The sequence below is a fragment of the Salvelinus sp. IW2-2015 genome, linkage group LG4q.1:29 (assembly GCF_002910315.2).
Source record: "Salvelinus sp. IW2-2015 linkage group LG4q.1:29, ASM291031v2, whole genome shotgun sequence".
Taxonomy (NCBI): Eukaryota; Metazoa; Chordata; class Actinopteri; order Salmoniformes; family Salmonidae; genus Salvelinus; species Salvelinus sp. IW2-2015.
The window spans coordinates 77,453,638-77,481,400 of NC_036842.1; the positions used below are offsets into that span (position 1 = coordinate 77,453,638).

General features: G+C 43.5%; 2 protein-coding genes across 2 annotated transcripts; one reads left to right on the forward strand and one right to left on the reverse strand.

Moving 5' to 3' along the window:
* Positions 1 to 1,588: 1,588 nt before the first annotated feature.
* LOC111961021 (PHD and RING finger domain-containing protein 1) lies at positions 1,589 to 18,077 on the forward strand. The gene is made up of 19 exons (XM_070443138.1): positions 1,589 to 2,350; positions 3,139 to 3,255; positions 3,396 to 3,583; positions 3,865 to 3,948; positions 4,240 to 4,373; positions 4,628 to 4,719; positions 4,854 to 5,029; positions 5,513 to 5,648; positions 5,732 to 5,859; positions 5,959 to 6,152; positions 6,357 to 6,491; positions 6,589 to 6,743; positions 6,967 to 7,997; positions 8,261 to 8,970; positions 9,091 to 10,409; positions 10,626 to 10,702; positions 11,440 to 11,628; positions 15,212 to 15,340; positions 16,197 to 18,077. Exons 1-19 carry the CDS (start codon positions 2,263 to 2,265, stop codon positions 16,359 to 16,361), a joined length of 5,247 nt encoding a protein of 1,748 aa, XP_070299239.1. The 5' UTR covers positions 1,589 to 2,262; the 3' UTR covers positions 16,362 to 18,077.
* Positions 18,078 to 22,377: 4,300 nt separating this feature from the next.
* Positions 22,378 to 27,218, reverse strand: LOC111962579 (interferon regulatory factor 3-like). The gene is made up of 10 exons (XM_023985742.1): positions 27,126 to 27,218; positions 26,617 to 26,773; positions 26,184 to 26,355; positions 25,941 to 26,044; positions 25,719 to 25,770; positions 25,430 to 25,579; positions 25,037 to 25,242; positions 24,595 to 24,796; positions 24,301 to 24,416; positions 22,378 to 24,034 (listed from the first exon to the last, which is right to left on the reverse strand). Exons 1-10 carry the CDS (start codon positions 27,161 to 27,163, stop codon positions 23,864 to 23,866), a joined length of 1,368 nt encoding a protein of 455 aa, XP_023841510.1. The 5' UTR covers positions 27,164 to 27,218; the 3' UTR covers positions 22,378 to 23,863.
* Between the last annotated feature and the right edge of the window lie 545 nt (positions 27,219 to 27,763).

Here is a 27,763-nt window from a genome sequence, read left to right on the forward strand (position 1 = left end):
ATGCAAATTGGAGTGGGTCTCGGGTTTTTGGGATAATGGTGTTGAAGTGAGCCATGACCAACCTTTCAAAGCACTTCATGGCTATAGACGTGAGTGCTACGGGTCGGTAGTCATTTAGGCAGGTTACCTAAGTGTTCTTGGGCACAGGGACTATGGTGGTCTGCTTGAAACATGTTGGTATTACAGACTCAGTCAGGGACAGGTTGAAAATGTCAGTGAAAACACTTGCCAGTTGGTCAGCGCATACTCGGAGTACACGTCCTGGTAATCCCTGTGGCCTTGTGAATGTTGACCTGTTTCKAGGTATTTCTCACATCGGCTATGGAGAGCATGATRGCACAGTCGTCCGGAACAGCTGATGTTCTCATGCATACTTCAGTGTTGCTTGCCCCGACACGGGCATAGAAGTAATTTAGCTCGTCTGGTAGGCTCMTGTCACTGGGCAGCTCGCGACTGTGCTTCCCTTTGTAGTCTGTAATAGTTTACAAGCCCTGCCACATACAACGAGCGTCAGAGCAGTACAATTCAATCTTACCCCTGTATTGACGCTTTTCCTGTTTGATGGTTTGTCTGAGTGCATTGCAGGATTTCTTATAAGTGTCCCATTTAGAGTCCGTCTCCTTGAAAGCGGAGGTCTACCCTTTAGCTCAGTGCGTATCCAGTAAAGGGGGCTTTACTATTCTTGGGAAGCAGAATAGCGTTATCTTCCCACCAGGCCTGAGGGCACAGACTTTCTAGTAMGCTTAAATTGAAGATATGGTAAATAGGAGTGGCAATATCGTCCACTATTAACATCAGTATTTTTCCATTCAAGTTGTCAGACCCCGGTGGCTTGTCATTGTTGATAGACAACAATAATATTTTCACCTCTTCTACACTCCCTTTACGGAATTTCCATGTATTTGATACCATTCCATTTGCTCCGTTCCGGCCATTATTATGAGCCGTTCACTCAGCAGCCTCCTGTGGTTCCCATTACCAGCAGTTCTGTTTCATGGCAGGCCCTAGAGCCTGTGTAGGGAGTTATGGAGTTTTTGATGGACTGAAGGAGAGGGATGTTTTTTATTACTTTTTTTGTGTAATACCTATGGATTCATATTTTTTTTCCCTTCTCTGTAATTGAAATGACATTTTTTGCATTTTTTTCCCACCCCCGTCCAGTTGGTGGCAGCAATACAATAATAGTTGTGGTACGTCATAAAAGTCACAGAGAAGAAGAAGAGTAGCGTACGTTTGGCCATTTCCGTCATTCCAGCTTGCGGTGTCACTCAACAAAAATTGTGGACTAAGCAGTTACTCCAAACATGTCATTCACAACCGCGTAGGGTAGGTGTAAACACCCTGGCTTTGCACGTTCGAAGTATACATTAACGTACGCCTGGATAATGATAACTTTTAAACTGATAACATATGAATGTCACATGCACCGAACATAACGAGCGTGCAAGTGAAGTTATATTTAGAATCAAGCTAATGCTAGCAGTAGCAGGCTAGCATCTAGCAGACTATTATCCATAACAATGCAGGTACTGGTAGCTACCTAAGAATATTCCATAACGTGCACGTTTTCTTTGCAATAAGGTAGGTAACGAAAGCTTATTTACAACGGTTTATTTAGTTAGCTCTTTTAGCGAGCATACATTCACAGTGCAGCACCAAAGTCGCTCAATGTTTTTGTTGTTGAGGAAACAGAAGGCAGTGAAGTAGCAGCAGTTGTTAGCTACCTAGCTACTTAATTACTCGTTAAGCTTAACAACTACTACTCGCTAGGTAGCTAACACATCTACGAAGAAGATCATTTGATATAAATGTCTTTCATTTGTCCGTCTGGATTGTGCTTGTAATTTATGCCTGGAAAACTATGTAGTCTTAGTTATCTACAGTAGGTAACGTTAGCTAACGTTAACGCAAATGTTCAAGTCTGCAAACGTTAACTAGCTAATGTAGCTAACTCACGTCTCACAATGGCTAACTAGCTGTCCACTTGTGACATGCTATCATTCACTTACAAAGCTCCCTCACATACCGCTATCTCATGCAGTAGCTAAATCCGTATTAACAGTGTGAAAATGCGTTCTTGTTGCATGTGTCAATACTGACTGCACAGGAAATCGTTGTTTGTGCATGGACGAGGTGAATAGTTGTGGCACTCATTTTAATTTKATGTGTTTTCCAGCTACTGAAAATTCATATGTCTCTTTTGAAGCATAGCCTTTGATATTTAGCTAGATATTGGTGCAGGAAGCTCTCTGATGTTCAGCCATGGATGAAGAAGACAACCAGGATGAGCTGATCAACCGGAATGCCTCCCACAGAAAAGAAAAAAGGCCTGCAGTATGGGCAATCTCAGGTATGGAATAATATTTCTACATTTTATGAATACCCTAAGGAGTGAATCTGGTTTGGAGTGTTTTTTTCAAACTCTTGTYCATTTACCCCCTTAGTTCGGTTTGTTTGGACAGGTGTGAACACTATCCGCACTCGGGAGCGCAGTAAACCACAAACAGTGGTTTGCTCAGAAAGGGTCCGATTCAATTCATACTGTGGTGAGGTTTGCTGCAGGTGAGAACCCAGTCCGGACCAAACACAGGAAAATAACCAGAGTCGTGCAGTATTATTGGTTATTTGACTGCGAGCATTTGAAGAAATGCATGTTGCATRATAACTTAATATATTTTAAACATTCTGAGTATAGCAGCACATTTATGAGCGCATCGGATGCAGATTAGAGGAGACGGGGGCTATACCGGGGATACAGGCTACTGTATAGCCCTTTCACGTCACAGTTAGAGCGGCTATTGCGRTGTTTCCTCCCGCATGTTGTTGGAAGACCAAAGCTAAAGTCATATGAAGATTTGGACACAGTGACGCTTCATGATAATCATAGATGGATTTAACGTGAGCATTTTTGTCCAATAAACAAGTTACTTGCATGGACARGTGGTTTTGTTTGTTTGACATTTGACAATGTGGAACCAACCGGACCAACAAAAAACTATGTAACAAATAATCAAATTCTGATTCGAACTACAGCTCTAAACTATGTTTGAAAGCGCCCTTAGTGATTGGCCCTCATCACTACTGGTATTGGAAATAATTGGATTACTTACTCATCTACTTTTATTTGTCAACTTACAGATGAAGACAGCGATGAAGGTGGAGAGGAATCTGAGGGAGCTTCTGACAGTGGTGAGGAGGAGGAAGACCTCGATGGTGAGGAAGATGAGGAGGAAGAAGAGGAGGATGACAGTGATGGTGAGAGACTATGGAAATGTAGGATTCTGTACTCATGGAAAATAATCAGTAATGGTCTATGGTACGCTTTTAGTATCCAAGGTATAGATCTACCACTTGAGTTTCATAACTTCTGATCATACGACATACTTGTTCCTCAGATGGAGAAGAGGACGATGTGGTGGAGGGTGCGGTGGGGGGAGCGTCTGCTGACTTGGCAGGTCTGAGCTCAGACGAGGACACTGAGAAATGCCCCATCTGCCTTAACTCCTTCCACAGCCAGCCCGTGGCCACGCCAGAGAGCTGCGAACACTACTTCTGCCTCGACTGCATCCTCGAGTGGTCCAAGGTGGGTGGGTGACATTAGAGGGTGCAAAATGAGAGGTCAAGGGGTTAAAGCTTTTTATTCACTTAAGTGTTAGTACAGACACAAAATTATAATATTGTCGGAAGAACTAGAAGACACTCACCCGTTAAAATCATGAGCGTCACTGGAACCTTGGTCCAAAGGGGCCACACCTCATTTTTCACTTTCAGTCCAATAAAGAGGGTTTGTTAGGATAGACAGTAATTATATGTTAAAGTGTGTCCAAATGTTGTGCCTCCAATCATGGTTTGTTCTTCCCCCAGAATGCAAACTCTTGTCCTGTGGACAGAATAGTCTTCAATAACATCTACCTGAGAAAATGTTATGGTGGGAAAGTGCAGAAAATGGTGAGTTAATTTTTTTWACTTCCTCTTGGTGAATGTCTTTTATTTGCCTTCTTTGGTCTTGATTTAATATTGTACATGGTGTTTCTGAATGTATTGTTGGGAGGGGGTTCTGAGAGGTAGAGAAGTAGCTACTACATATGGCATGTGTATTCCACATGAAGGGTGTTTGATTTATTTTGTGGCAAAGACCATTATGGTTGAAACATTGTATATACAAATATGGGTCATGCATGGGAGCTGCAGACAGTCACTTTCTTCTCATTCATCTATGTGCATGATGGTTGAGTGCAGATCACAGTGCAGAAACCAGTGAAGGAGGGKCAGGAGGAGGTGATCGACCTTGAGCTGGAACAGACCAGCTGCGAGGTGTGTGGYGGGAGTGACCGTGAAGACTGCCTGCTGCTCTGTGACGGCTGTGATGCTGGGTGAGACAAGTGAAACACACGCCACCTAGCGTTCTGGGATTGTTCCTGATTAATCATACAATCAGGAATAAATATCTTTATCTGATCATTCCAATTAACCCTTATAATTTTCCCTGGTTTTTATTTTCTGATCATATCCATGTTATCTCATTCTTAACCTGGTAGGTACTTTGAAACACTTTATGAATACGGGACTTGATCATATCCATGTTAATACCTAATTCCTACCACTCCATGTCTGTGCTCCGTGGAAGGTACCACATGGAGTGCCTGACCCCCCCGCTGGATGCTGTCCCTGTGGAGGAATGGTTCTGCCCAGAGTGTCAAGCCAACAACCGCCGTTCAAGTAATCATACTCAGTACTGACTCATTACATCTTCCTCTGAGGAATACGTTGACAATACTCTTTGTATAAAGCAATATAAAAAAAAAAGTCATTTTACCAAGATCCCAGAGTTCATCAATGTTATTGCTCCTCAGGGGGTTCAGTGGAAGAGCAGAGCAACACGGAGAGTCTGAGCAGCGCCCGTCCCACAACCAGCCGCTCCCGCCTCCCTGCGGCAGGCCCCACCCGGGCCATTGCCCGCACCCAGCAGAGTGAGAGGGTCCGCGCCAGTGTCAACCACCACCGAATCACCCAGGCACGCATTGCACAGGTTTGGCATGAGGCGTGTTGCTTCCTACTGGCTTCTCTGTTCTGCCTCACTACACTCCGCTCCTCGCCACTAGTGTCAACAGCCCTTACTCTGTAGCATTGACTGAGTAGTATTGATATGAATTCTGTAATCAAAGATTATTTAGTGAGCAGCATGATAATGTACTTATGAAAAATGATGTTACCCATGTTTTCTCTCCTGGGTTGAAACGTGTATGATGGGTGTTTCTGTGTAGAATGGTATTACATAACATTTGATTAATGATGACACTATGTTATTTTGTCTTGTTTGAATGCGCTACTTGCACCAAGTAACATTTGACCTGCGGGTCTAGAATAGAGAGCCAGAGGGAGGTGGTGATGCTGCAGGCTGTGTGATGCTGCAGCCTGCCTCATTAGACGGCTGTGAAGGTCATGTCAAGTAAAGCATGTCCAAATAGACAGCAGAGAATAGTAGAGTGATGCAGTGTACCTCTGGTCTCAGATCTCCCCCAGCTTTCTGATGCCACAGACCACCTGGCTGGATGAGACTATCAACGCAGTGGTGGCTGGACTCAACACAGCTGTGTACATACGGAACCTCACACCCCGCGCTCCATCCAGTCGACGACGCAGGACAGGTGAAAAAAACACACACGCACACYCACACYCACARGCACGCAAACCCTACCRGGGTTTTTAAAAGAGATGCATTTGCCCACAGTAAAGCGCAGGAAAGGCCAGAGTAAGAGGTCATCGTCTGCCACGGGTGGTAAGGGCAAAGCTGCAGGTACCGGGGTGAGGAGGAGGAGGAAACGGCGAGTGAGAAGGACCAAGTCCAGAAGGAAACTGGTGAGACTTCAAATTTAACAATTATAACATGGAAAATATAGTACCTATAACAAAATGACAGAATCAGTGCTCATGTTTAATCTGACTGTGTATTCCTAGGTGGTGAAAAAGGAAGCTACGTCACGTGGTCGTATAGCCCGTAGCCTAGGGATAGGGAAGCCCAAACGGGGCTCGTCCCTTCCCTCTGTCTACCGGCCTTCAGAAACCACTCTGGGCAGTATGAGGGCTGACATAGGAGCTGCATCGCTCTCTGTCTATGGAGACCCCTACGATCTGGACCCCTTCACTAGCAGGTCTGTCTCAGGCACAACTCACAACTATAAGWTAACATAGTACTTTATTAATCTAGAGAATAGAGATCTCCATCTAATGCTGAAAACAATCATTTCAAACAAAACCATGAAGTGAAAAAAAAGAACTCATAGAAAATAACAGACAATTGTGGAATGGACGTCAACATGGTTCTGAATATTGATTGGCTGTTGATCCCACCCCAGGGATGATGATGATGATGAGGAGGAGCAAGCCTCGGCCACGTCTTCACTGCTGGAGGCCAAGAGGCGTGGCTTGTCTCGCTCCGCACTCCTCTCGCACCAGCCTGTGGCTCGACCAATCACTGCTGGCCTCTCTAGGTACCCCTTCTCATCTCCTCCCAAATGTTATTTTGTTATGTAGCTCACATCCTTCAATATGATACATGTCTGACGTGTGGTTGCCATGGGGTTGTAGGTGGGGCCCGAGCCTTCCCCAGTTGGAGGAGGTGGCAGAGGTGGCCCCAGTGCCTGACCTGCTGGGCAGCATCCTATCAGGACAGAGCATGCTTCTGATGGACAGCTCAGACGTAGTCATTAACAGAGATGGATCCCTCAAGGCTAACAAACCAGGTGAGCAGGCTGCTAGGGTTTCTTACTTTCTTTAGTTCAATCTCTTGTCCTTTTTTTTCTTCTTTCTTTCTCTTAGTATTTTGCTGGTACCGTATCTATTACCTGACAATTTAAGAACTAGTGAACGTTTTATTGCTTGTTAACCATTGATTTTGAAGTCTGTTGGATTCTGTGTGTTACACAGCAACATCATGTTGAGTCAGGTGTTGTGTTTGTGTTGTAGTGGGTTTGTCGTCATCCATGCCCGGCAGCAGTAGGAGCAGCAGCTCTGGTGAATCAGTAGCCCAGCTCCACTCAGGGATGTCCCCTACCACAGCAGCCAGCTCCCTTTGTCTCCCCATTAACGGAGACCTGGTAGCAGGACCCTGCCTGTCCCCTCTCACCCCTTCATCCCCCCYCCCAGCCACTTATCCACCTCCCATCCTGAGTCACCCACACCCCCACGTCCCTGCCCCCTGTAGACCCAGCCCTAGTCCTGGACACAGCCACTGGGAGGACACCGGTGTACTACCCCCCCATGGGACACAGAGGGCTGCCACCTCCACTCCTACCCCAGACTCTCACTCCAGAGGTAGGGAGACGGTGCCACCACAGCCCCAGGCTAAGAAGGTCGCTGCTAAACCAGTATGGGAAGCACCAGTATCGGTGCTTCCCAGGATACCAAGGATAAAACGGGAGAGCGGTGGCCCGACAAATGGCAACGCCAGCAGAGGGGGTAGTAGTGGTAGTAGTGGCAGTAGTAGTAGTAGCAGTGCTAATGGTAGTGGTAGTAATAGCTTCCCTGATGCCTGTGTGAACAGCCTGGGTGGGAACAGGGGCAGGCAGCAAACTGTGGACCAGCAGCAGGGCAGGACAGAGGGACAGAGACCAGACAGAGCAGGCCCTTCCTCAGCCTTCTCCAGCTCCTTCTCCTCTTCGTTCTCCTCTTCTGATTCTCCATCTAACCCTGCCCGCACCTCTTCATCAGCATCATCCACGGTGTGCTTCCGGATCAACGCCAGCTCTGTCTGGCACGCCCGAAAGCTTAGCAACGCCTCTGCAATTGTTGCCGCTGGCAACTGTCTAGAACCAGCGTCTGCGGACGAAGAGGAGGCGAAGAGTAAAAGAGAGGAGCGCAGGAACAAACAGAATCCCCTGATGTCCTCACACACACCAGTCAAAGAGGAGAAGGAAGAGGGGGATATATATGACCCCTTCCATCCAACCGGCTCAGACAGCGAAGCAGAGAGCCATGCTGGGGGGAAACCAACCATGGTGCACAAGGAAGGTCCCAGCCAGCAGGTGAAGGAAGGTCCCAGCCAGCAGGTGAAGGAAGGTCCCAGCCAGCAGGTGAAGGAAGGTCCCAGCCAGCAGGGAAGGAAGGTCCCAGCCAGCAGGTGAAGGAAGGTCCCAGCCAGCAGGTGAAGGAAGGTCCAGCCAGCAGCTGTGATAGGAAGGCCAGCCAGCAGGTGAAGGAAGGTGCCAGCCAGCAGGTGAAGGAAGGTGCCAGCCAGCAGGTGAAGGAAGGTGCCAGCCAGCAGGTGAAGGAAGGTGCCAGCCAGCAGGTGAAAGCCGTGTCACTGGAGAGGGATGAGGGCTCAGGAGAAGGTCTGGAGGTGAAGAGGGAGCTAGAGAACTCTGACACTGCAAAGCCTGGTCATAGCCCTCACAACGCACCCAGGTCTGTGATGACTGGCACCAGCACACCTCTGTCCCAGAGCCAGGTCCATCTGAAGAGGGAGAGGAATGAGCCAGGGGGTGAGAAAGGGCAGTACAGCACGACTGGCAACAGTAGAGAGCCCCAGAACCAGCAGACTACTCCTTCCTCATCCAGCTTAGCCTCCAGCCACCACAGAAACAGGATGSTGAAGACTGAGATAAAGTCAGAGCCCCAGGCCAGCCCCCCCAGGTCCCCATCCAGGTCTAAATCACACTCCAGGCCCTCAGGCCAGGGGAGCAAAACATCCAAAGGCAGGGGGTCTTCCACAGAGCGGCGGTCTGCCTCAAACAGCCCGGAGGCCGGCAGGAGGAGGGAAGACAAGGCCCCGGACCAGGCAGGGAGGAAGAGACATTATGAGGGGGGTAGGAGAGGAGACAAGGGGGGAGAGAGGAGTTCTAGGCGTTCGGGATCAAGGGAGAGGAGAAGGACTCGTTCCCCGTCAGACAGTTCTACCTCTGATATCTCTGAGAGGTCTCGCAGGAAGAAGAGACGGTCACGTTCTCCCTCCAAAGACAGGAGGCGRTCCAGGTACTAATGTCATTGTTTGATAATGTACATTTTGTATACAGTAATTTGGTGGTGTTTTAATAACATATGTGTTCTCGTATATTTCCTATTATTATAACTTTTTCTAATATTTTGATTTAGGTCATGGTCAGGCTCCAGCAGCAGAGAGCGGTCCAAGAGGAAAAAGCAGAAGAGAGGGAGCAGGGAGAGGAACGAGGGCAGAGGGAGTGAAAGAGAGAAGGGTCGCCCGTCAAAGGACAAGAAGCGTGATTGCTCGCAGTCTCGCTCGCGTTCCCGTTCCAGGTCTAGGGAGAGGAGGAAAGACCACTTACGATCACAACCATCATCCTCCAGATCAAAGGACAGGGTTGAGGTGCGGTCGAAAGACAGGAAGAGGCCAAAGTCCAGGTCGCGGTCCAGAGAGAGGAGGAAAGAAGAGGGGTCACAGAGACCACCAGGGTCTTTCTCAACCACCACCTTCAATAAGCTAGAAGAACAGAAAGAGAAGAAAAAGGTAAAAGTTCTCCCCCGTGTCCCTCTGAAAGAGGAGAGCGAGACTAAAGAAGAGAGAAAAGAGCGAGAGGTCAAACAGCAGATGCTTTCCTCAGGACTCAAATCTCTCTCTGTCCTCTCTGTCTCAGAGGTGAAAAAGGAGAGTGACAGCAATGACATTAGAACAGAGAGACTCGCCTCTCTCTCAACAAAACTYCTCAAGGAGTCTAAGCTGCTCAAAGAGATAAAAAAAGAGAAACCTGCCTTTGATATGTTGGAAGAATCACTGGATAGTAAACCAATCAAAAAAGAAAAACCTCTGTCAACATTCAGCACAGTCAAGGACTTGCAACAGCACAAGAATATCGAAAAAGAACACCCTTCCGCCCTCATAAAGGAGGCGTGCGCCGTCTCCACATCAGACATAGCAGATCAAAAAGATCAGGCGTTAAAGGACACCAGCAAGACTGAGCCCATCTGGCCTGAGCTGCCTCAACACCTAACCTCCAACATCCCTGTTCCCCCCACCCAAACTGGCCAATCCAGCCCAAGCTTCTCAACACTCAGCACACACCTTGTCCCTGCTCCTCCTCAGGCTGCTGAGAGTATAGCCAGCCAGCAGGGGACCCCATCCCTGATTCCTCCAGTACCAGAGGCCCTCACAGAGACTCCTCCACTAGTCCAACCCATCTCAGTGAACCCAGAGAAGCACGAGGTAGAGGAGCTTTCAGACGATGACATGGACGTGGACATGATGCTGGACAGCCTGGACTATGTGAAGACGGAGCCAGGAGGAGAGAGTGGGGAGGCTGGGGTCAAACAGGAGAAGGAAGGAGAGGGGGAGGAGGGGAAGACTGAGGGAGAACCGGTGCCAGTCACGGCAGGTGCCAAGGCCAAACCCTCGGTGAAGAGGGTCACCTGGAACCTACAGGAGCCAGAGGGGCCACAGCCAGAGAAGACTGGCACTAGTGAGTATTATTGTACCCTTTAAAAACATTTAAGCATACCATAACCTAGATTGGCACAATTAGAGCCCTTACGTGTTGAATTACATCAATCAACAATTTGTAGTCGACTCTGACTCTGGTTCAGAAACAACCTCTAATTCACTTAACACAGAGAGGGTCATAGCTCTTGAATTAGGAACAGCTATTTAAGATGTGGTGTTTTTGCCTTCGTCTCAGAGCTGGCCCTCTACAAACTGAAGCTGAAACAGGAGGGAGCTCGCAGACCTGCCTCTTCCGCCCAGGCATCCAGTCAGGTACGGCTCATTAGGTTGACCTTGCCTACTTACCTAGATAGCTGATTTGTTCTGTGTGGTGTGAGGTCAGTGCTTAGCTTCAGGCCTCTACCGCTGTATGCTGCCTTTCTTTCCTGCAAATGTGTAGTTATGATCAATCAGTAAACTGGCAGTTCACTATGAAATGGCACCTAGTCACGGCATCATACTGGCGGCCGGTCATGTCAATATCAAGTAGATGTTCTGTTGATCTTTACAGATATCTGTGATTTAGTGCTCAGAACCTTCWGTACAAACTATTCCTGTAATAAACATGCACCTCTGCCACAAGGTGGCAGACTGTCCGTTTTGACTCGGAGTGCAGTTGTGGCGTGTCAGCGGAAAGCCAGTGCAGATCAAATAGGGCCCAAGAGAGATCATGTGACTGAAACTTGAACTGATAGAGGAGGGTTTTATGGTGAAATGAAAGTAGAAACATTACAAGGGAAATCAAAACTGGAGCCAAGTTACACATCACAAAGGCTATGTGCTAATAATACCTTAACACAATAACATATTTTCTGCTAGGGCATGATGAGGCAAGAGATGGTTGAGACATCAACTTGTGTTGCTTAATTAATTTTTTATAATTCTCCCTCAACATAAATACACAGTTTAAGTTAATGTTAAACTTGCCCACACATCTCAAATTGGGATTTGTCCAATAATCAAAAGGCTTACATGTGAAGATTGCCTCATCTAAATCTTCCCACCTATAGGAGGCTCCCTTGAAGGCTACGTCACTCACTGACCCCAAGGTCCAGAGCACCAAGAGGGGCAGTGTGTCCATAACGCTCCCTAGTGCCACCTCCAGCTCCAGCAGCCTAACCACCGTAGCGCTGTCGAAACCTGGGCAGGGGGAACCCAACGAAGACCTGGGAGAGGATGATGTTTCTAGGAACGATAAGGTGAGTCTGAGAGGAGGAAGGAAAATGATGGTCTTCAAATGGATCGATGCACATTTGGGTGATATCAGTAGCAGCTGTCTAGGTCCCTTACTTTTTTCAATCTTTACTAACAACATGCCACTGGCTTTTAGTAAAGCCAGTGTGTCTATGTATGCGGATGACTCAACACTATACACGTCAGCTACTACAGCGACTGAAATGACTGCAACACTTAAGAGCTGCAGGTAATTTCAGAATGGGTGGCAAGGAATAAGTTAAATATTTCAAAAACGAAAAGCATTGTATTTGGAACAAATCATTCACTAAACCTCAACTAAATCGTGTAATGAATAATGTCGAAATTGAGCAAGTTGAGGTGACTAAACTGCTTGGAGTAACCCTCTATTGTAAACTGTCATGGCCCAAAAATATTGYTACAACAGTAGCTAAGATGGGGAAGAAATCTGTCCATAAGAAAACGCTGTTCTGCCTTAACAGCACCATCAACAAGGCAGGTTCTACAGACTAGAGTTCYACCGATTAATCGAAATGGCTGATTAATTAGGGCCGATTTCAAGTTTTCATAACAAACGGTAATCGGCATTTTTGGACACCGATCATGGTCGATTACATTGCACTCCACGAGGAGACTGCGTGGCAGGCTGACTACCTGTTATGCGAGTGCAGCAAGGAGCCAAGGTAAGGTGCTAGCTAGCATTAAACGTATCTTATAAAAAAACAATCAATCTTAACATAATCACTAGTTAACTACACATGGTGGTTGATATTACTAGTTTATCTAGCTTGTCCTGCGTTGCATATAATTGATGCGGTGCCTGTTAATTTATCATTTAATCACAGCCTACTTCGCCAAACGGGTGATTTTAACAAGCGCATTCGRGAAAAAAAGCACTGTCGTTGCACCAATGTGTACCTAACCATAAACATTAACGCCTTTCTTAAACTTAATACACAAGTATAGATTTTTAAACCTGCATATTTAGTTAATATTGCCTGCTAACATTAATTTATTTTAACTAGGGAAATTTTGTCACTTCTCTTGCGGTCTGTGCAAGCAGAGTCAGGGTATATGCAGCAGTTTGGGCCACCTGGCTCATTGCAAACTGTGTGAAGACCATTTCTTCCTAACAAAGACAGCCAACTTCGCCAAACGGGGGATGATTTAACAAAAGCGCAATACACAAAAGTATATATATTTTTAAACCTGTATATTTAGTTAAAAGAAATGCATGTTAGCAGGCAATATTAAACTAGGGAAATTGTGTCATTTCTCTTGCATTCATTGCACGCAGAGTCAGGGTATATGCAACAGTTTCGGCTGCCTGGCTCGTTGCGAACTAATTTGCCAGAATTTGACGTAATTATGACATAACATTGAAGGTTGTGCAATGTAACAGCAATATTTAGACTTATAGATGCCACCCGTTAGATAACATACGGAACGGTTCCGTATTTCACTGAAAGAATAAATGTTTTGTTTTCGAGATGATAGTTTCCGGATTCGACCAAATTGAACCTGTTTCATTATTTATTTGAGACTAAATTGATTTTATTGATGTATTATATTAAGTTAAAATAAAGTGTTCATTGTTCATTCAGTGTTGTTGTAATTGTCATTATTACAAATATATATATACATATATATATATATATATATATATATATATATATAAAAATGTGCAGTTGTATGGTCAAGTGCCACAAAGAGGGACTTGCAATTGGATCAGAACTGGGCATCATGGCTGGCCTTAGATGTACACAGAGAGCTAACATAAATAATATGCATGTCAATCTCTCCTGGCTCAAAGTGGAGGAGGGATTGACTTCATCACTACTTGTATTTGTGAGAAGTATTGACATGTTGAATGCACCGAGCTGTCTGTTTGAACTACTGGCACACAGCTCAGACACCCATGCATACCCCACAAGACATATGCCACCAGAGGTCTCGTCATAGTCCACAACAGACTATGGCAGGCGCACATTACTACATACAGAGTCTTGCGAAAGTATTCCCCCCCCTTTGGATTTTTCTTATTTTGTTGCCTTACAACCTGAAATTAAAATTGATTTTTGGGGGGTTTGTATCATTTGATTTACACAACATGCCTACCACTTTGAAGATGCAAAATATTTTTTATTTTGAAACAAACAGCAATCTTTAAGTCATACCACAGATTCTCAATTGGATTGAAGTCTGGGCTTTGACTAGGCCATTCCAGTATGTTTCCCCTTAAACCACTCGAGTGTTGCTTTAGCAGTATGCTTAYGGTCATTGTCCTGCTGGAAGGTGAACCTCCGTCCCAGTCTCAAATCTCTGGAAGACTGAAAAAGGTTTCCCTCAAGAATTACCCTCTATTTAGCGCCATCATTCCTTCAATTCTGACCAGTTTCCCAGTCCCTGCCGATGATGSTGTTCTCTGGGTGATGAGAGGTGTTGGGTTTGCGCCAGACATATAATTTGCCTTGATGGCCAAAAAGCWAAATTTTWGTCTAATTTGACCAGAATACCTTCTTCCATATGTTTGGGGTGTCTCCCACATGCCGTTTGGCGAACACCCAATGTGTTTGCTTATGTTTTTCTTTAAGCAATGGCTTTTTTCTTGCCACTCTTCCGTAAAGCCCAGCTCTGTGGAGTGTACGGCTTAKAGTGGTCCWATGGACAGATGCTCCACAGCGGAGATTGGAGTTTTACAGCTCCTTCATGGTGATCTTTGGTCTCTTTGTTTCCTCTCTGATTAATGCCCTCCTTGCCTGGTCTGAGTTTTGGTGGGCGGCCCTCTCTTGACAGGTTTGTTGTGGTGCCATATTCTTTCCATTTTTTAATAATGGATTTAATGGTGCTCTGTGGGATGTTCAAAGTTTCAGATATTTTTTTATATCCCAACCTTGATCTGTACTTCTCCACAACTTTGTCCCTGACCTGTTTGGAGATCTCCTTGGTCTTCATTGCTTGGTGGTGCCCCTTGCTTTGTGGTGTTGCAGACTCTGGGGCCTTTCAGAACAGGCGTATATATACTGAGATCATGTGACACTTAGATTGCACGCAGGTGGACTTTATTTAACTAATTATGTGACTTCTGAAGGTAATTGGTTGCACCAGATCTTATTTAGGGGCTTCATAGCGAAGGGGGTGAATACATACTGTATGCACACACTACTTAAACTTTTTTGGGGGTTCTTTTTTTGGGTGTAATTTGGACTATTTTGTGTGTGTCCATTACATGAAATCCAAATAAATATCCATTTAAWTTACAGGTTGTAATGCAACAAAATAGGAAAAACGCCAAGGGGGTGAATACTTTTGCAAGGCACTGTAGAGCCATGACTAAACTCTATTCCACATCAAGAATAGGGGTCTGAGGGAACACACTTGTAAGAATATAAGTGCCTTCATTTTGCTGGACCCCAGGAAGAGTAGCTGCTGCATTGGCAACAGCTAATGAGGATCCACAATAAATACAAATACTTGTTGCAAGTGAATACTTGTTGCAAGTGAATACTTGTTGCAATGTAAATACATGGCTCTGCGCCCCTTTTATAGTTGTGTGTGTGTTGACCAATCCCTGGTTTCTGTCCACAGTACATAAAGAAGCTCCACATGCAAGAGAGAGCCATAGAGGAGGTGAAGCTGGCTATCAAGCCGTTCTACCAGAAGAGAGACATCACTAAGGACGAATACAAGGATATCGTACGCAAGGCTGTCCAGAAGGTACACCTGATCATTGGCAAAAAATTWGTKATGTGGTTTACAATGATAAATTAAAATGAGTTTTTATGGAAACTGGAGAACATGCACATAATAAMGTAACCAAAGATGTTAATCATGGGAGTGAATCTTTGGTTCAAGTGTCTTTCATTGGTTGATGTAAGGCAGGGGTGGGCAACTGGCGGCCATGCAGCCCCCTTTTTGAAGGTCTCTCGGACCAATTGGTTATGTATCAGCAGTTTTTCTCTTATGTCAGTCACTGATGGTTAMTCAATTAGCTCATGTTAGCTAACATTTTTTTAGATTACAAAGTTAGTTTAGTGGCCAGCTATCTAAACTTGTTTTCATGATCAAATTACCACCCGAYGGGCCTCCCGTCTTGTGATTTTGTTAGTCAGTCTCACTTAGATATCATATTCAAAACTGCAAACATTTCTCTGCACCCTATGGCAAAATGTGTAGAATTGACGGAAATTAACTCTAAAACGTATAAAATGTTTCTCTGCTGTCAAGATGGGGGCCACTAAAATGTAAAATGTTTTGCTCGCAATGGGGGGGGGGGGGGACTATTGGATGTGGGTACTGATGTGGGTAAGCAGACACGCGAGCAACTGCAGCCCTTCATGAGTTCAGACTGTGGCCCCCACCCCCATAACAGTTGCCCATCCCTGATATAAGGGCTTGCCCCAACATGTGCAATATGAGAGTTTAGATTTACAAGAATCGACTGAGTCTTACTCTAATTCTTGCAGAAAGACAGCCATTGTGTTTCACTGTGGATTTAAATAAAGTAATTTGACTGTGCTTGTACATTGCTTCACTAAGATGCATGTGATTTTGTTTTCCATTGCGTTTCCAGGTCTGCCATAGTAAGAGCGGGGCGATCAACCCAGTAAAAGTGGCCAACCTGGTCAAAGCCTACGTGGACAAATACAAACACGCCAGGAAACATAGGAAAGTAGAGGATGGAGGGAAGACACAGGAGGCAGAAACAGATAGAACAAATGACCCAGAGACCCCATGAGGACATTCATCCACAAGCCCTGGAGACTCAGCCATTTTCACACTAATTTGATTATTTCTGTTATCAAATTGTCACCGGTTAAGGGACTCAAGGACTTTGAGAAATAGTGTCTCCAGATTGGCTATTTTATTAATTGTTTTTGGGGATTATAAAGTTGTTACGTTCTGTTCATAGTAATTCACCATCTCACAAAATAATGGAAGAGCCTTTTCGTTGAAAGTTGTGTAAATAACTTAGTAGACCCAATGTGGTCTTGCACTTTGATTACCACCGAATGACAAGCATCTGTTTTTGAATTGGATTTGTTTCAAGATTCACACAAGGACAGACCATGTCCATGCACTTTGTTTTCATGGTCTAGCATGGTCTACTCTTAGAGGTTACCACAGAGATTCTGTCTTAAACAGACAACTCTGTCAGAGCCTTTCCATCAAGAGAGGTTGAGGAATAATGTGAATGAGCTATTTCTACAGGCAAAATGTCTGAGAAGCAGTGCTGATTTTTTTTWTTTWATTGTGTCTTTTGTATGGGAGAGGGGTGTTTATCTGTGGCATGAGTCCCAATTTTGTGGTGTCAAAGTCTAATGCTGTCATTGACATATTAGAAGAAGAAAATAATGCCACAGTGCAGAAAAATACATGTATGCAATTTTGTAGAGTAGGAAAGTTATTTCTGATTTTAGATTTGGTGTAAATATAGATTTTGGATTCACTATGTACGCCCTTCGAGTTGAGTTAGCTGCCTACTGGGTATTCACAAATGTATACTGTGAATGGTTCTGGAGGAAGTTTTTGTTTTTGTGAATGTCTCTGTGCTATGGGATGTGGGTCCGATGGAGTGCTGGTTGGCCAAACGGTACAGTTAGGCTCTTAAGTTGACCAGTTTCTCACAGCAGGAAAATAGTCTTGTAGCAACAGGAAATTTGAATTACTGTGTGGATTATAACTAAATACCATTTTTGTAGGGGTTGATACATTTTTAGTTGGGGCAAATCAAGCCTGAAATTTTTAAGTGGAAATATCAAACTTTAGAAGCCTTTTTAAACCACGAATACTCTTCATGTTTGCATTTCCTGCTGTGCCTTGAAATGTCCTGCAACAACAGGGTGATCAAGTTAAGATCCTACATCTGTATGTAGCTACACATAGTGGCTGTCCTCCTGAGTGGTGTTCAGATTGAGTCAACGCTCCMCTGGTGTCTCTTGGCAGAATACTCGAGATAAGGGCACACAACTCAGACTTCCCAAAAAACATGGTTGTTGATAAAGTTTCTGTTATGTGTGCATTTTCTCAAATTCAGACTAGGCCCAAAGTGTCTACTGGTTTTAATTCTACTTTTACTTCAGCTATTGACTAAGACATAGGAAACTAGGTGAGACTTTAATTAATCAATTGACAAGTAATTTGCCAAGGAGGAATGAAAACCTGCAGCCCTGGGGGACAGGAGTTTAATACGTTTTAAAGCTGAGTGAATTCTGCACCTTCACCATCTTTTCTGTTATTTTACAGTTATTTCAGAGTCAAGTGGCTAGTCCTGTTGTATATTGGTATCATAAGCTATATCATAAGACAAAGCAGACAATGCCTGTCTTGCAGCTTAATGTTTGCAGTTATTCACACTTGATTATGAACTCAACTAGTTGCTCACATTTCCTTTAAAAGATTGTCTGATTAAAAAAGAAAATGTTCCAATTTGAATAACATTTGCAAAAACAAAKTGATTTTGTTTCGTTACTTACAAATATCACTATACTTGTCGTGGGGAGTGTGTGCATGGTTAAATAGCTAACAGTCCGTAGTCAGGGCCAGGATGTTTTTGATGACTACATGACCTGACTATAAAAAAAAAAAAAAGGCCCAAAGTGTTTCCTAGTCAGGTGGCGTGGGTAGGAGAAACTGGCCCTAGTCATACTGTATGCAAGTCATGTCATCCTTAACACTGTTTCTCATTGGAGGTGGTTGGCTTCCTTCTAATGAATACTGCTGTCCACTCTGCCTGAAAACAGTTGGCCTTCTCAATTTATTTTCAGAWTCCTCTTAATATCTTCTAAAATGTTCTATGTAGAAAAGTGCTTGACACTGTCACCCTATCTTTTCCTTTTTTGTAATTGACGTGTCCATACTGTGTGTGTTCAGTAGAACGGGTGTGTGTGGACCTGCCTTTGGCTAAGCTCGTCTTGTCCTGCACCTTGGACTTAACGATAAAAATGTCAAATCAATCCCGGAATATTATCCTCTTGGCTCTTCTGTAAACCTGAAAGGATTGGATAGGTATGTCAGAGGCAAGATGGAGCTATTATTGAATTGTGTATACTGTACCTATCTGATCCTTTCAGATGTACTTGAAGTGTCCAGGGGTTGATTGGATTTGAGCATGTACTGTACCTTTTTTCTTCCCTCATTTACTTGACACTTAGGACAAGTGCTTCAAAAAGGGAACACAAAATTATAACTAAGTGAAATAAAAGTAAGATTTGTCCCAATTTACATTTTGCTCTGATCATGTTTTACTAACATGCTAAATTTAAGGGKTAACTTTTGTGACCGTATGGGCAACATTTTGAAAAGGAACCCACAATTATAATACCATAATATTTTACATGAGGATATTACACATTTTTACAATTTCCTCTCAAACTGTGATGAAATMATGAGATAAGGGTATTTCACCAGGATTGGGGTTATATTCATTCCAGTTCAATTCCTGTCAACTTTTAAAGCAGCCATGACATTTCTCCATAGGAATGCATTTCAATGCCTGAATTGGCTGGAATGAAGGTGGAAACCCCAACCAATGCCTGATTTCAACTATTCTGCTGTAGGTTTCTCTGAGCAGTGGTTTGTTGCTCTATACTAACTGAGCCAGTGGAGAGGGTTTTCTTTCCGTCCCTGGCAGGTCTGTATTATCCTTACTGCTGCCTTGACTATAGCTCACTGGGCCTGGGACAGACTACTGGATCTCTCACTGGGCCTGGGCCAGACTACTGGATGTGTCACTGGGCCTGGGCTTGACTACTGGACGTGTCACTGGGCCTGGGCCAGACTACTGGACGTGTCACTGGGCCTGGGCCAGACTACTGGATGTCCCACTGGGCCTGGGCCAGACTACTGGATGTCCCACTGGGCCTGGGCCAGACTACCGGAGGTCCCACTGGGCCTGGGCCAGACTACTGGAGGCCCACTCAAATGTTTGTACATATTTTTCTGGGACAATGTAATTAATAATAAAAAATACAATTATCTCTAAAGTTATTTCTTATTTTATTTCTCAAAAGAAGTCCTATTATAAAATATATATTTTTTAAAGATAAGTGGCCCTCTGTAGCTCAATTGGTAAAGCATGGTGCTTGCAATGCCAGGATAGTGAGTTAGATTCCCAGGACCCCCCCATGTGTAAAAACATGTATACACGCATGACTAAGTTGGTTTGGATYAAAGTGTCTGCTAAATGGCATATACTTTATTATAATTTCCAGGGTATTATTTTGGTGCCTCAAAGTTTTTATCTAAAGTAATTATAGAATATCTAAATGCTCGCTTCACAGTGTTCATACAAGGTTACAACAAACTAAACCCTACCAAACAAGTGTCTTTGTCCAAACAGCCTTCACTTACCCTAGAATGTGTTATTTAAGTAAAAAATTATCACTTTTACCTAGCTACTGTGCTATGACAAGACAGCATTACTTAAAAAAAAAAAGTGCAGTAGACTAAAACAGGCTAGTGACTGACTAGTGACGAGTACTAGCAGTGGAAATCTCTGCCTGCAAAGTGATGGCATTCCTAGATGAAACCAGTGTTAAAATCAATTTTCAGCATATTCTCTAGCTAAGGAAATCAGTCTATTGAAATAAATTCATTAGGCCCTGTATGGATTTCACATGACTGGGCAGGGGTGTAGCTACTGGGGAGCAAGGCCCAGCCAATCAGAATGAGTTTTTCCCCACAAAAGCACTTTATTACAGACAGAAATACTCCTCAGCACCCCGCCTCTCCCTTCAGATGATCCTGCAGGTGAAGAAGCCAGATGTGGAGGTCCTGGGCTGGTGTGGTTACACATGGTCTGCGGTTGTGAGGCTGGTTGGACGCACTGCCAAATTCTCTAAAACAACATTGGAGGCAGCTTATGGTATAGAAATTAACATTACATTCTCTGGCAACAGCTCTGGTGGACATTCCTGCAGTCAGCATGCCAATTCCATGTTCCCTCAAAACTTGAGACATCTGTGGCATTGTGTTGTGTGACAAAACTGCACATTTTAAAGTGGCCTTTTATTGTCCCCATCACAAGYTTCACCTGTGTAATGATCATACTGTTTAATCAGATTCTTGATATGCCATAACTGTCAGGTGGATCGATTATATTGGCAAAGGAGAAATGCTCACTAACAGGGATGTAATGAAATTTGTGCACAAAATATGAGAGAAATAWTTTTTTTGTGCATATGGAACATTTCTGCAATTTTTTATTTCAGCTCATGAAACATGGGACCAACACTATACATTCATATTTTTGTTCAGTGTATAATTTACAATGGGGGGTGGCAACTAGGTTTGGCCTCCAGCCAATTTGTTTCTGAGCTTGTAGCTAGTTGGCGAGCCAGAACATAAATAGCCTATTAGCAAATAGCCTACTAGATGTCCAATTCATAGCCCCACACTACACATTTAACACATGCGGTTAGTGGGCTAATCAATTCATTTACAATAACATAATAATGCAGATCTGATTACAGTGGTAAAAWCACCAATGTCTGTATTAKTAGGCCTACCTACTCTATTAAAATATATTAATCTTACCAGATTTCTCCAATGCCAAACCAGTGTGTCTTGTTTGTAACGAAACTGTCGCTTTTTGCAAATAAATCAATCTGAGATGTCATTGAATCTATTATGAAGCAGCTTGGTCTCAGAGCATTTCGTATTATTCTGTATGTAAATCCGAGATGCTCCATTTAGTATGATATGTTACGTTTTGTAGGGTATGTATTCATTTGTGGATGTCCATCACCCATTTCGTATGACATGTTACGAATTACAATTCATATTATATGTTACGAATTAGCAAAAGGTACAATATGTTACGAATTTTCAAATCGTACAATGTTACGAATTTGCAAAACGTATGATAAGTTACGGATTCTAGCTAGGTATCAGCTAACGTTAGCTAGGCTAGAGGTTAGGGTTAGGGGTTAGGGTTAAGGTTAGGGTTAAGTTTAGGAATTAAGTTAAAGGGTTAAAGTTGGGGTTAGGGTAGCTAAAAGGGTTAAGGATAGGGGAAGGGTTAGCTAACATGCTAAGTCGTTGTGAAGTAGCTAAAAAATAGTAAGTAGTTGAAAAGTTGCTGATTAGCTAAAATGTTAAAGTTATGAGATTTGAACTCGCATGCTAGACGTTCGCGGTATACGCTTACCCATCCACCACAACCAGTCACCCTACTTAATTTTTTGCCTTATTGTATTACATGAATGGTGACCACAGCCCTGTCGAAAATACATTTATATCGTGTTTTAYTGCCATTCTTTCCACTCTGCTTCATGTATTCAATATATTCAATTTCAAATGTAGCTCCTAGTGTGGCTTTACTTCCGGCTATTATGACACATCTGGCAGTTCCTTATCTGTATGTACCTAGACACTAGTTAGGGAGCATGATGACGTACAGTACTAAAGTAACCATTAAACAGTAAACATTCCATAAATAACTGTTGTAGAGATTGCATTGAGACAGAAGCATTTGTCATGTCATGTAAATGTAAAACAACGTTGGGGTTCCCGKGTGGCSCAGCAGTCTAAGGCACTGCATCTCAGTGCTAGAGCCATTACTACAGATCCTGGTTTGATTCCATGCTGTATCACAACCGGCTATGATTGGGAAGCATAGGGTGGCCTACAATTGACCCAGCGCCGTCCGGGTTAGGGTTTGGCAGGGGTAGGCCGTCATTGTAAATAAGAATTTGTTCTTAACTGACTTGCCGAGTTAAATAAAGGTCAAATGAAACAAGGGATGGACCAGGTTTACCTAATAAAGAGTTTATTGCTCCTATTTTGCATACTATACAATGTGCAGTTCACTGACAATAAAATAGTTGCTTGCTCAGTTTCAATACAATAAAATACGTTTTTCAAGACAAAATAATAATAGAGAACATAGACTGAAGGATTGAGCGACCAAGACAGGTTTAAAGTGTGGCCCATAGGGACAGAAGCTGGGAATTCTTCAGTAGAAGAGAACAGACCACTAAACGAGACACTCAATACAGACAGGCTGAGACGGTGATTTGATTTTCACTTATAAAATCCCACAAACAGTTGTAAAACAGTAATAAAACAGTTACAATGTCATATTCTCTGTTAACCTAACAAGAGAAGGATGGCCTCGCCTAGTGCATTACACACTGATAGCAATATGATACATAGATTCATCATCAGAATAATGTAACACTATCAACATTTGTCTGACTTTTAAAGAGGGTTAAACGAAGGCCTTATACCTTTAAAAGGGTTAATAAATTATGTTATGATAAACTGTACGGTCTCCTCTCCAGGAGACCTCTGTGTGTGTGTTAAAACCTGTTTTGAGTGTTGTGCCCTTCAGACACTATCAGAAGGCGTCTACATTCAGACTCCTCCTGTCTGGATCCCACCGTGGTTATCTGGTTTTCTGAGAACACAAGGCAGACCTGATGAAACCAGCCACCTGTCAGAAGATGCTTACTCGTTCACCTTGTCATGACCCTATACTTGTGATGAAAGGTCAAGTTTCGGTCAAACCCACTTCTGAGTTTTTACTTGCTGATAAGATGGTTCCTGCTGTCCGGGGGAGGTTAGATTTATWAAAATGTTGTTGCTAGGGAAAGTTACATCAGGGGGATTGGGGAGGCTATATGAGTTACAGGATGTCTTAGACATTTTGAAGAACTTGGGGAGAAACTATCATATACTGTTATACTGTACTCTGTACCAACTTCTGCCTACAAATTATATTACTAAAGGTGTATTTTAATACTTAAACAAAGAGTCTGTGTTTCCGTTCCATTACTAATGTATGTTTGATAATTATATAGACCTGATCATTTGTTGAAGAAATTGACCAACACTTTCAAATATCTACACATTTGAATTGTACATATAATTACAGATCAGATAATTTACAAATAATTACGTCATATATACTTTTTGTAAAAATGTTTTTCCTGAGGGAATATTAAATTAGTGATATAGCTAATCAGTAGAGTAATGGACCAGTTAAATAAACAACACCTAGCTGAGGTCTATTAGATACCAGTCCTGGTCTAGAAGTAGAGTAAAGTAACACAACCAGGGTTAGAAACACAACCATAGGACCAATTTGGGATAGGCCCAAAGTGCGTGATTGGGACAGACCCAGAGGTCTATTTAGTACTAGTCCTAGATAGGCTGGGTGGGTTGGTGGGTGGGGATGTGGTACCAATCCTAGATAGGGGCTAAGTGGCTGGGTGGGGATGTGGTACGATTGTTGGTCTAGAAGTATTGCCCCATGGTGTGCTCTGGGCCGTCGGGCCAGGTGGCACTGATAAGCTCCATTAGGCTGTTGTGGTGGGAGATCTGCAGGCTGATGTTGTCGTTCTGGAGGGAAGACGCCCCCTCCCCCTGGGCCACCTCGTGGAAGTGACGACAGATCAAGGGAACCACCTGGGAAGCGAAGGGGAAACGGAGAGAAGGTGGGACAAGAGGAAAGTAGAGGAGAGTGGAGGGGTAGGGAGAGGAAAGTAGAGGAGAGTGGAGGGGTAGGGAGAGGAAAATATTTAGAGAGAGAAGAGATTAATAAAAAAATGACATATGCAGTAATTGCATTAGATTACACGCAATAAATATTAGTTCATAACCAATTTGTTCTACGTTACTCTAAGCTGGCTGTTGCCTTGATGGTTAAAGCTCATGAGAGAGAGATTTTTTACCTTGACAATGATGAGTTTCTTCTCCAGGGGTTTTCCGTCTGGGAACTTCTCTCCAAAGCACATATGGATGGTATAGTCAGGAGAGCCTCCTCTGTTCTCCTTAAATGCTGTCAGCTCTAAATGGGTTCATGGATGTCAAAACACTGACATTAGACAAATGGACAGAGGTTAGCATTATACTGATTTGTGTCTGTCTCTGAGAGATATGTGTGTGTGTGTGTGTGTGTGTGTGTGTGAGCTGATTCTTCATAGCTGTCTTCATGACCTTTGTGTAATCCGGTGAGCCAAACTTACCAGTCATGTACTTGTCGAAGCTCAACAGTTGTACCATTTCATTTTGGGGCATCTTCCTGGGTTCAGGGTGTGCCTCTCTGGGGTCACTAGTACTGGAGAACACATGGCATTTGTCCTGCCGGTAACCATAGATACCCGTGTTTCGTACCTCCAGGAGAAGACCCCTTTGGACGCTCCCTAGGATACAGTTGGTGTATTCAATCTGGTGGAAATGAAGGCAGAGGAAGAAAGAGGTACAGAGAAGTTAGTATGGGATTAAAAAAATAGTTTTTGCTTGTCATGTTGCTAAGACTTGTTGTTAGTGTTTCTTAATGCTACGTGCATTGCTAGTGAATGACCAGTCAGTTTCACTTGTATACAACAAAGACACACATTGGAAAACCACAGGTATGTACACAGAACGCCAGATAGTAGTGCAGGTGAATAGTAGCAGCACCCCTACCTGTTTGTGGTCTAGCAGGCCGTCAGTGCTAGGGAAGCAGAGGGTCTGGGCGTTGGGCTCAGGGACATCACACTGGTAATGGAGCTGAACCATGGGGCTTGACACCTGGGTCTTCATCATCTCTCTCCTCCTGTAGAAGATGGTGATCTCCAGGTCACAGAGAGACGGCTGGGCAGCAGGCAGGTTGAGCAGGGCATCCTGGTTCACTGTGGGGAGATGGGAGAGGTCATCAAATAGGTCACATTTTACTACATGACTGAAATGRACTTTATTTTACGGTACAGAAATGACTAGAACTACATGGTAAAACGGTATTTACACAATAACAACAACAACTTGTACGTATGTATTTTTCCTTTTTTATTGACTTGTGGATGTATGGCCCTTGCATACCGTGGTCGTATGGCTGCTGTACTGGTACTGGGACTGGTGGTGGTGAGTGGTTCTGGGAGACTGGCTGGGGCTCTGTTAGAGGCTGGAAGGGGTAGCAGTCTTCTGGTACCACTGGGTGGTGTGTGTGTATATAGTTCTCTGCCCACTCCTCTGTGGAGAAGAAAAAATGGAGATTTGAGAAATCTGGTCTCTTATCTCATTAGAAAGAAAAATATATAATTTGTGTGTGTGAGTAATAAACAACCCATTGTAAGGGGTTGACTTTCTACAGGTGGGAGGTGTGCTGTACCAGTGTGTTGGTTCAGGTCTAAGGTGTTCACAAGCTTGAGTAGATTATCATGCTGTTTGGAGAAAAAATACATTCACAGATTTGAAATGGTTTGATAATGAATTTGTCCTCAAAAAATACTAAACAAGTGAGAATAGAACAGAATAAATATAATAGTGCTTTCTAGGAGTGCAGAATTGGACAACCAGCTCCTAGTTCAATATAGATTTAATATTACTGTACCTCCATGCCTGGGGGGGTGTAGCCTGTAGAGGTGAGAGAGCTYTGGATGTCAATGTCATAGTCCTCCACAGCAATTTCCTCTATGTGTGGGCTCCCATAGTTAGCTGTAACAAGAAGACATAATCAAATTAAAGTTGGGGCAAGAGGAGACTTGCGTTGGCTACCTGAGCTAGGCTTTAGCTCAGTGYGCTAACACAGTCTTGTGACACTTTAGATACATTACAAAAGCCTTATTGATCATACACTCATTGTTGATAATCAGGTAGACTTTATGGGGGTCGTCTGAGTCCTTGGAGTGGTCTTCCACCATCATGAAACGCTTGGTCAGGTTGTTCAATACACAGCGGAAGTTAGTCTTCCACTTTGCCTTGTCATTGGGATGCGTGTTGATTTTACCACTGACCACTGCCCATGCCTGTAACCACCAAAGAATTTGGAAGTTTAATTTCTGAAATATCCTGTAGCTAGGAGGCAAAATAATGCCATGCCAACTGACCAAACCTGTCAACTTAACAATGATGAAAGGCGAATTGAAGTGTCATAACAAGTTAATAATATATTTGTATAACATTACAATACCGTGACTCAAGATCTGCAGTTTGCAATCAAACCACAGCCTCTATTTCCTTGAATCTCTTCAAAGCACTACCTTCCACAATGTATGCCTATTCCTTACCCTGAATATTTTACTGTCGTCCTCGCAGCAGTCCTTCCTAGAGATGTGTTTCCACGGGACTCTGAACTTGTTGTTGTCCACAAAACACAACCCGGCGTATTGCCCGGTCCACACCTGTTCTATCAACCAGTCRGCAAACTGAGGTTTGGGGTTGCGGCTGGAACATACAGAGAGGAAGCAGATACATACTTCAGAAAAGAGAGACAGTGGCTGAAACATTGGTGAGCTTATTGTCAATGGAAGAGCACTTGTTAATTTCACGGAGAGAGAGAGGGAGAGAGACTGTATCATTGCACTATACATTCAACAATCAATTTAATCGGTAGTGTACCAAGGTTTTTACAGTAGAAGCACACTACAATCACTAGTAAGCATAGCCGAGCTCATTGSAATATACATTCCTAACTCTATTTTACGGTAACTGTTATCAGTAACTATAACTAGCCGTCTAGTCTGCATATTGCGATAACATATCTGTTTACCTCACGTGCAAATATGAAAAATATTACCTTTGCATCTTTAATGCTGAGCCACGTACTTCTGTCATACAATGGAAGTGTACTACTATGCGTTCTTCTAATTGTTTCCAGGTACATTGCTGGGCACAASATTTTTATAGGCGTCATGATGTCAGATAGAGGGAGTTCCCCTGGACAGAGAGGAGGAGGAGGAGATTAATTTAATATGGTATTTCCGACGGTACTTTAATATTAAAATGKATGTATGTGTATCCAACTCATTGGTTTGGTATAATAATGGGTGTTACGCGATGACAAACGCCAGTCTGAAAGTGAAAGTTAGTCTGCGAAATAATCTTGTCACCAACTGATGATGAAACAAACAAAGTAGGCAATTTTTCTCTCACACTGAAGTTAGCAATSAAACGGTGTCAGGGTCAAGACATAATAGGATGTATGACAAACATGCATTAAATCAATCTGACTCTTATACAGAGAGATCAGCATCGATTCCTATTTRGACAACAGGCTGAACGCGTGTAGATAGAACGCCTCACTGGATTCCTATTAGGCTGAACGCSTGTATATATGACTACGTCACTGAAGTTGAAATGTCATCCACCTTGTTCTGGAGTTTTGTTTTGGATATTTATACCTAGATATGAATTGATTTGGGACTGGGTTTGGGA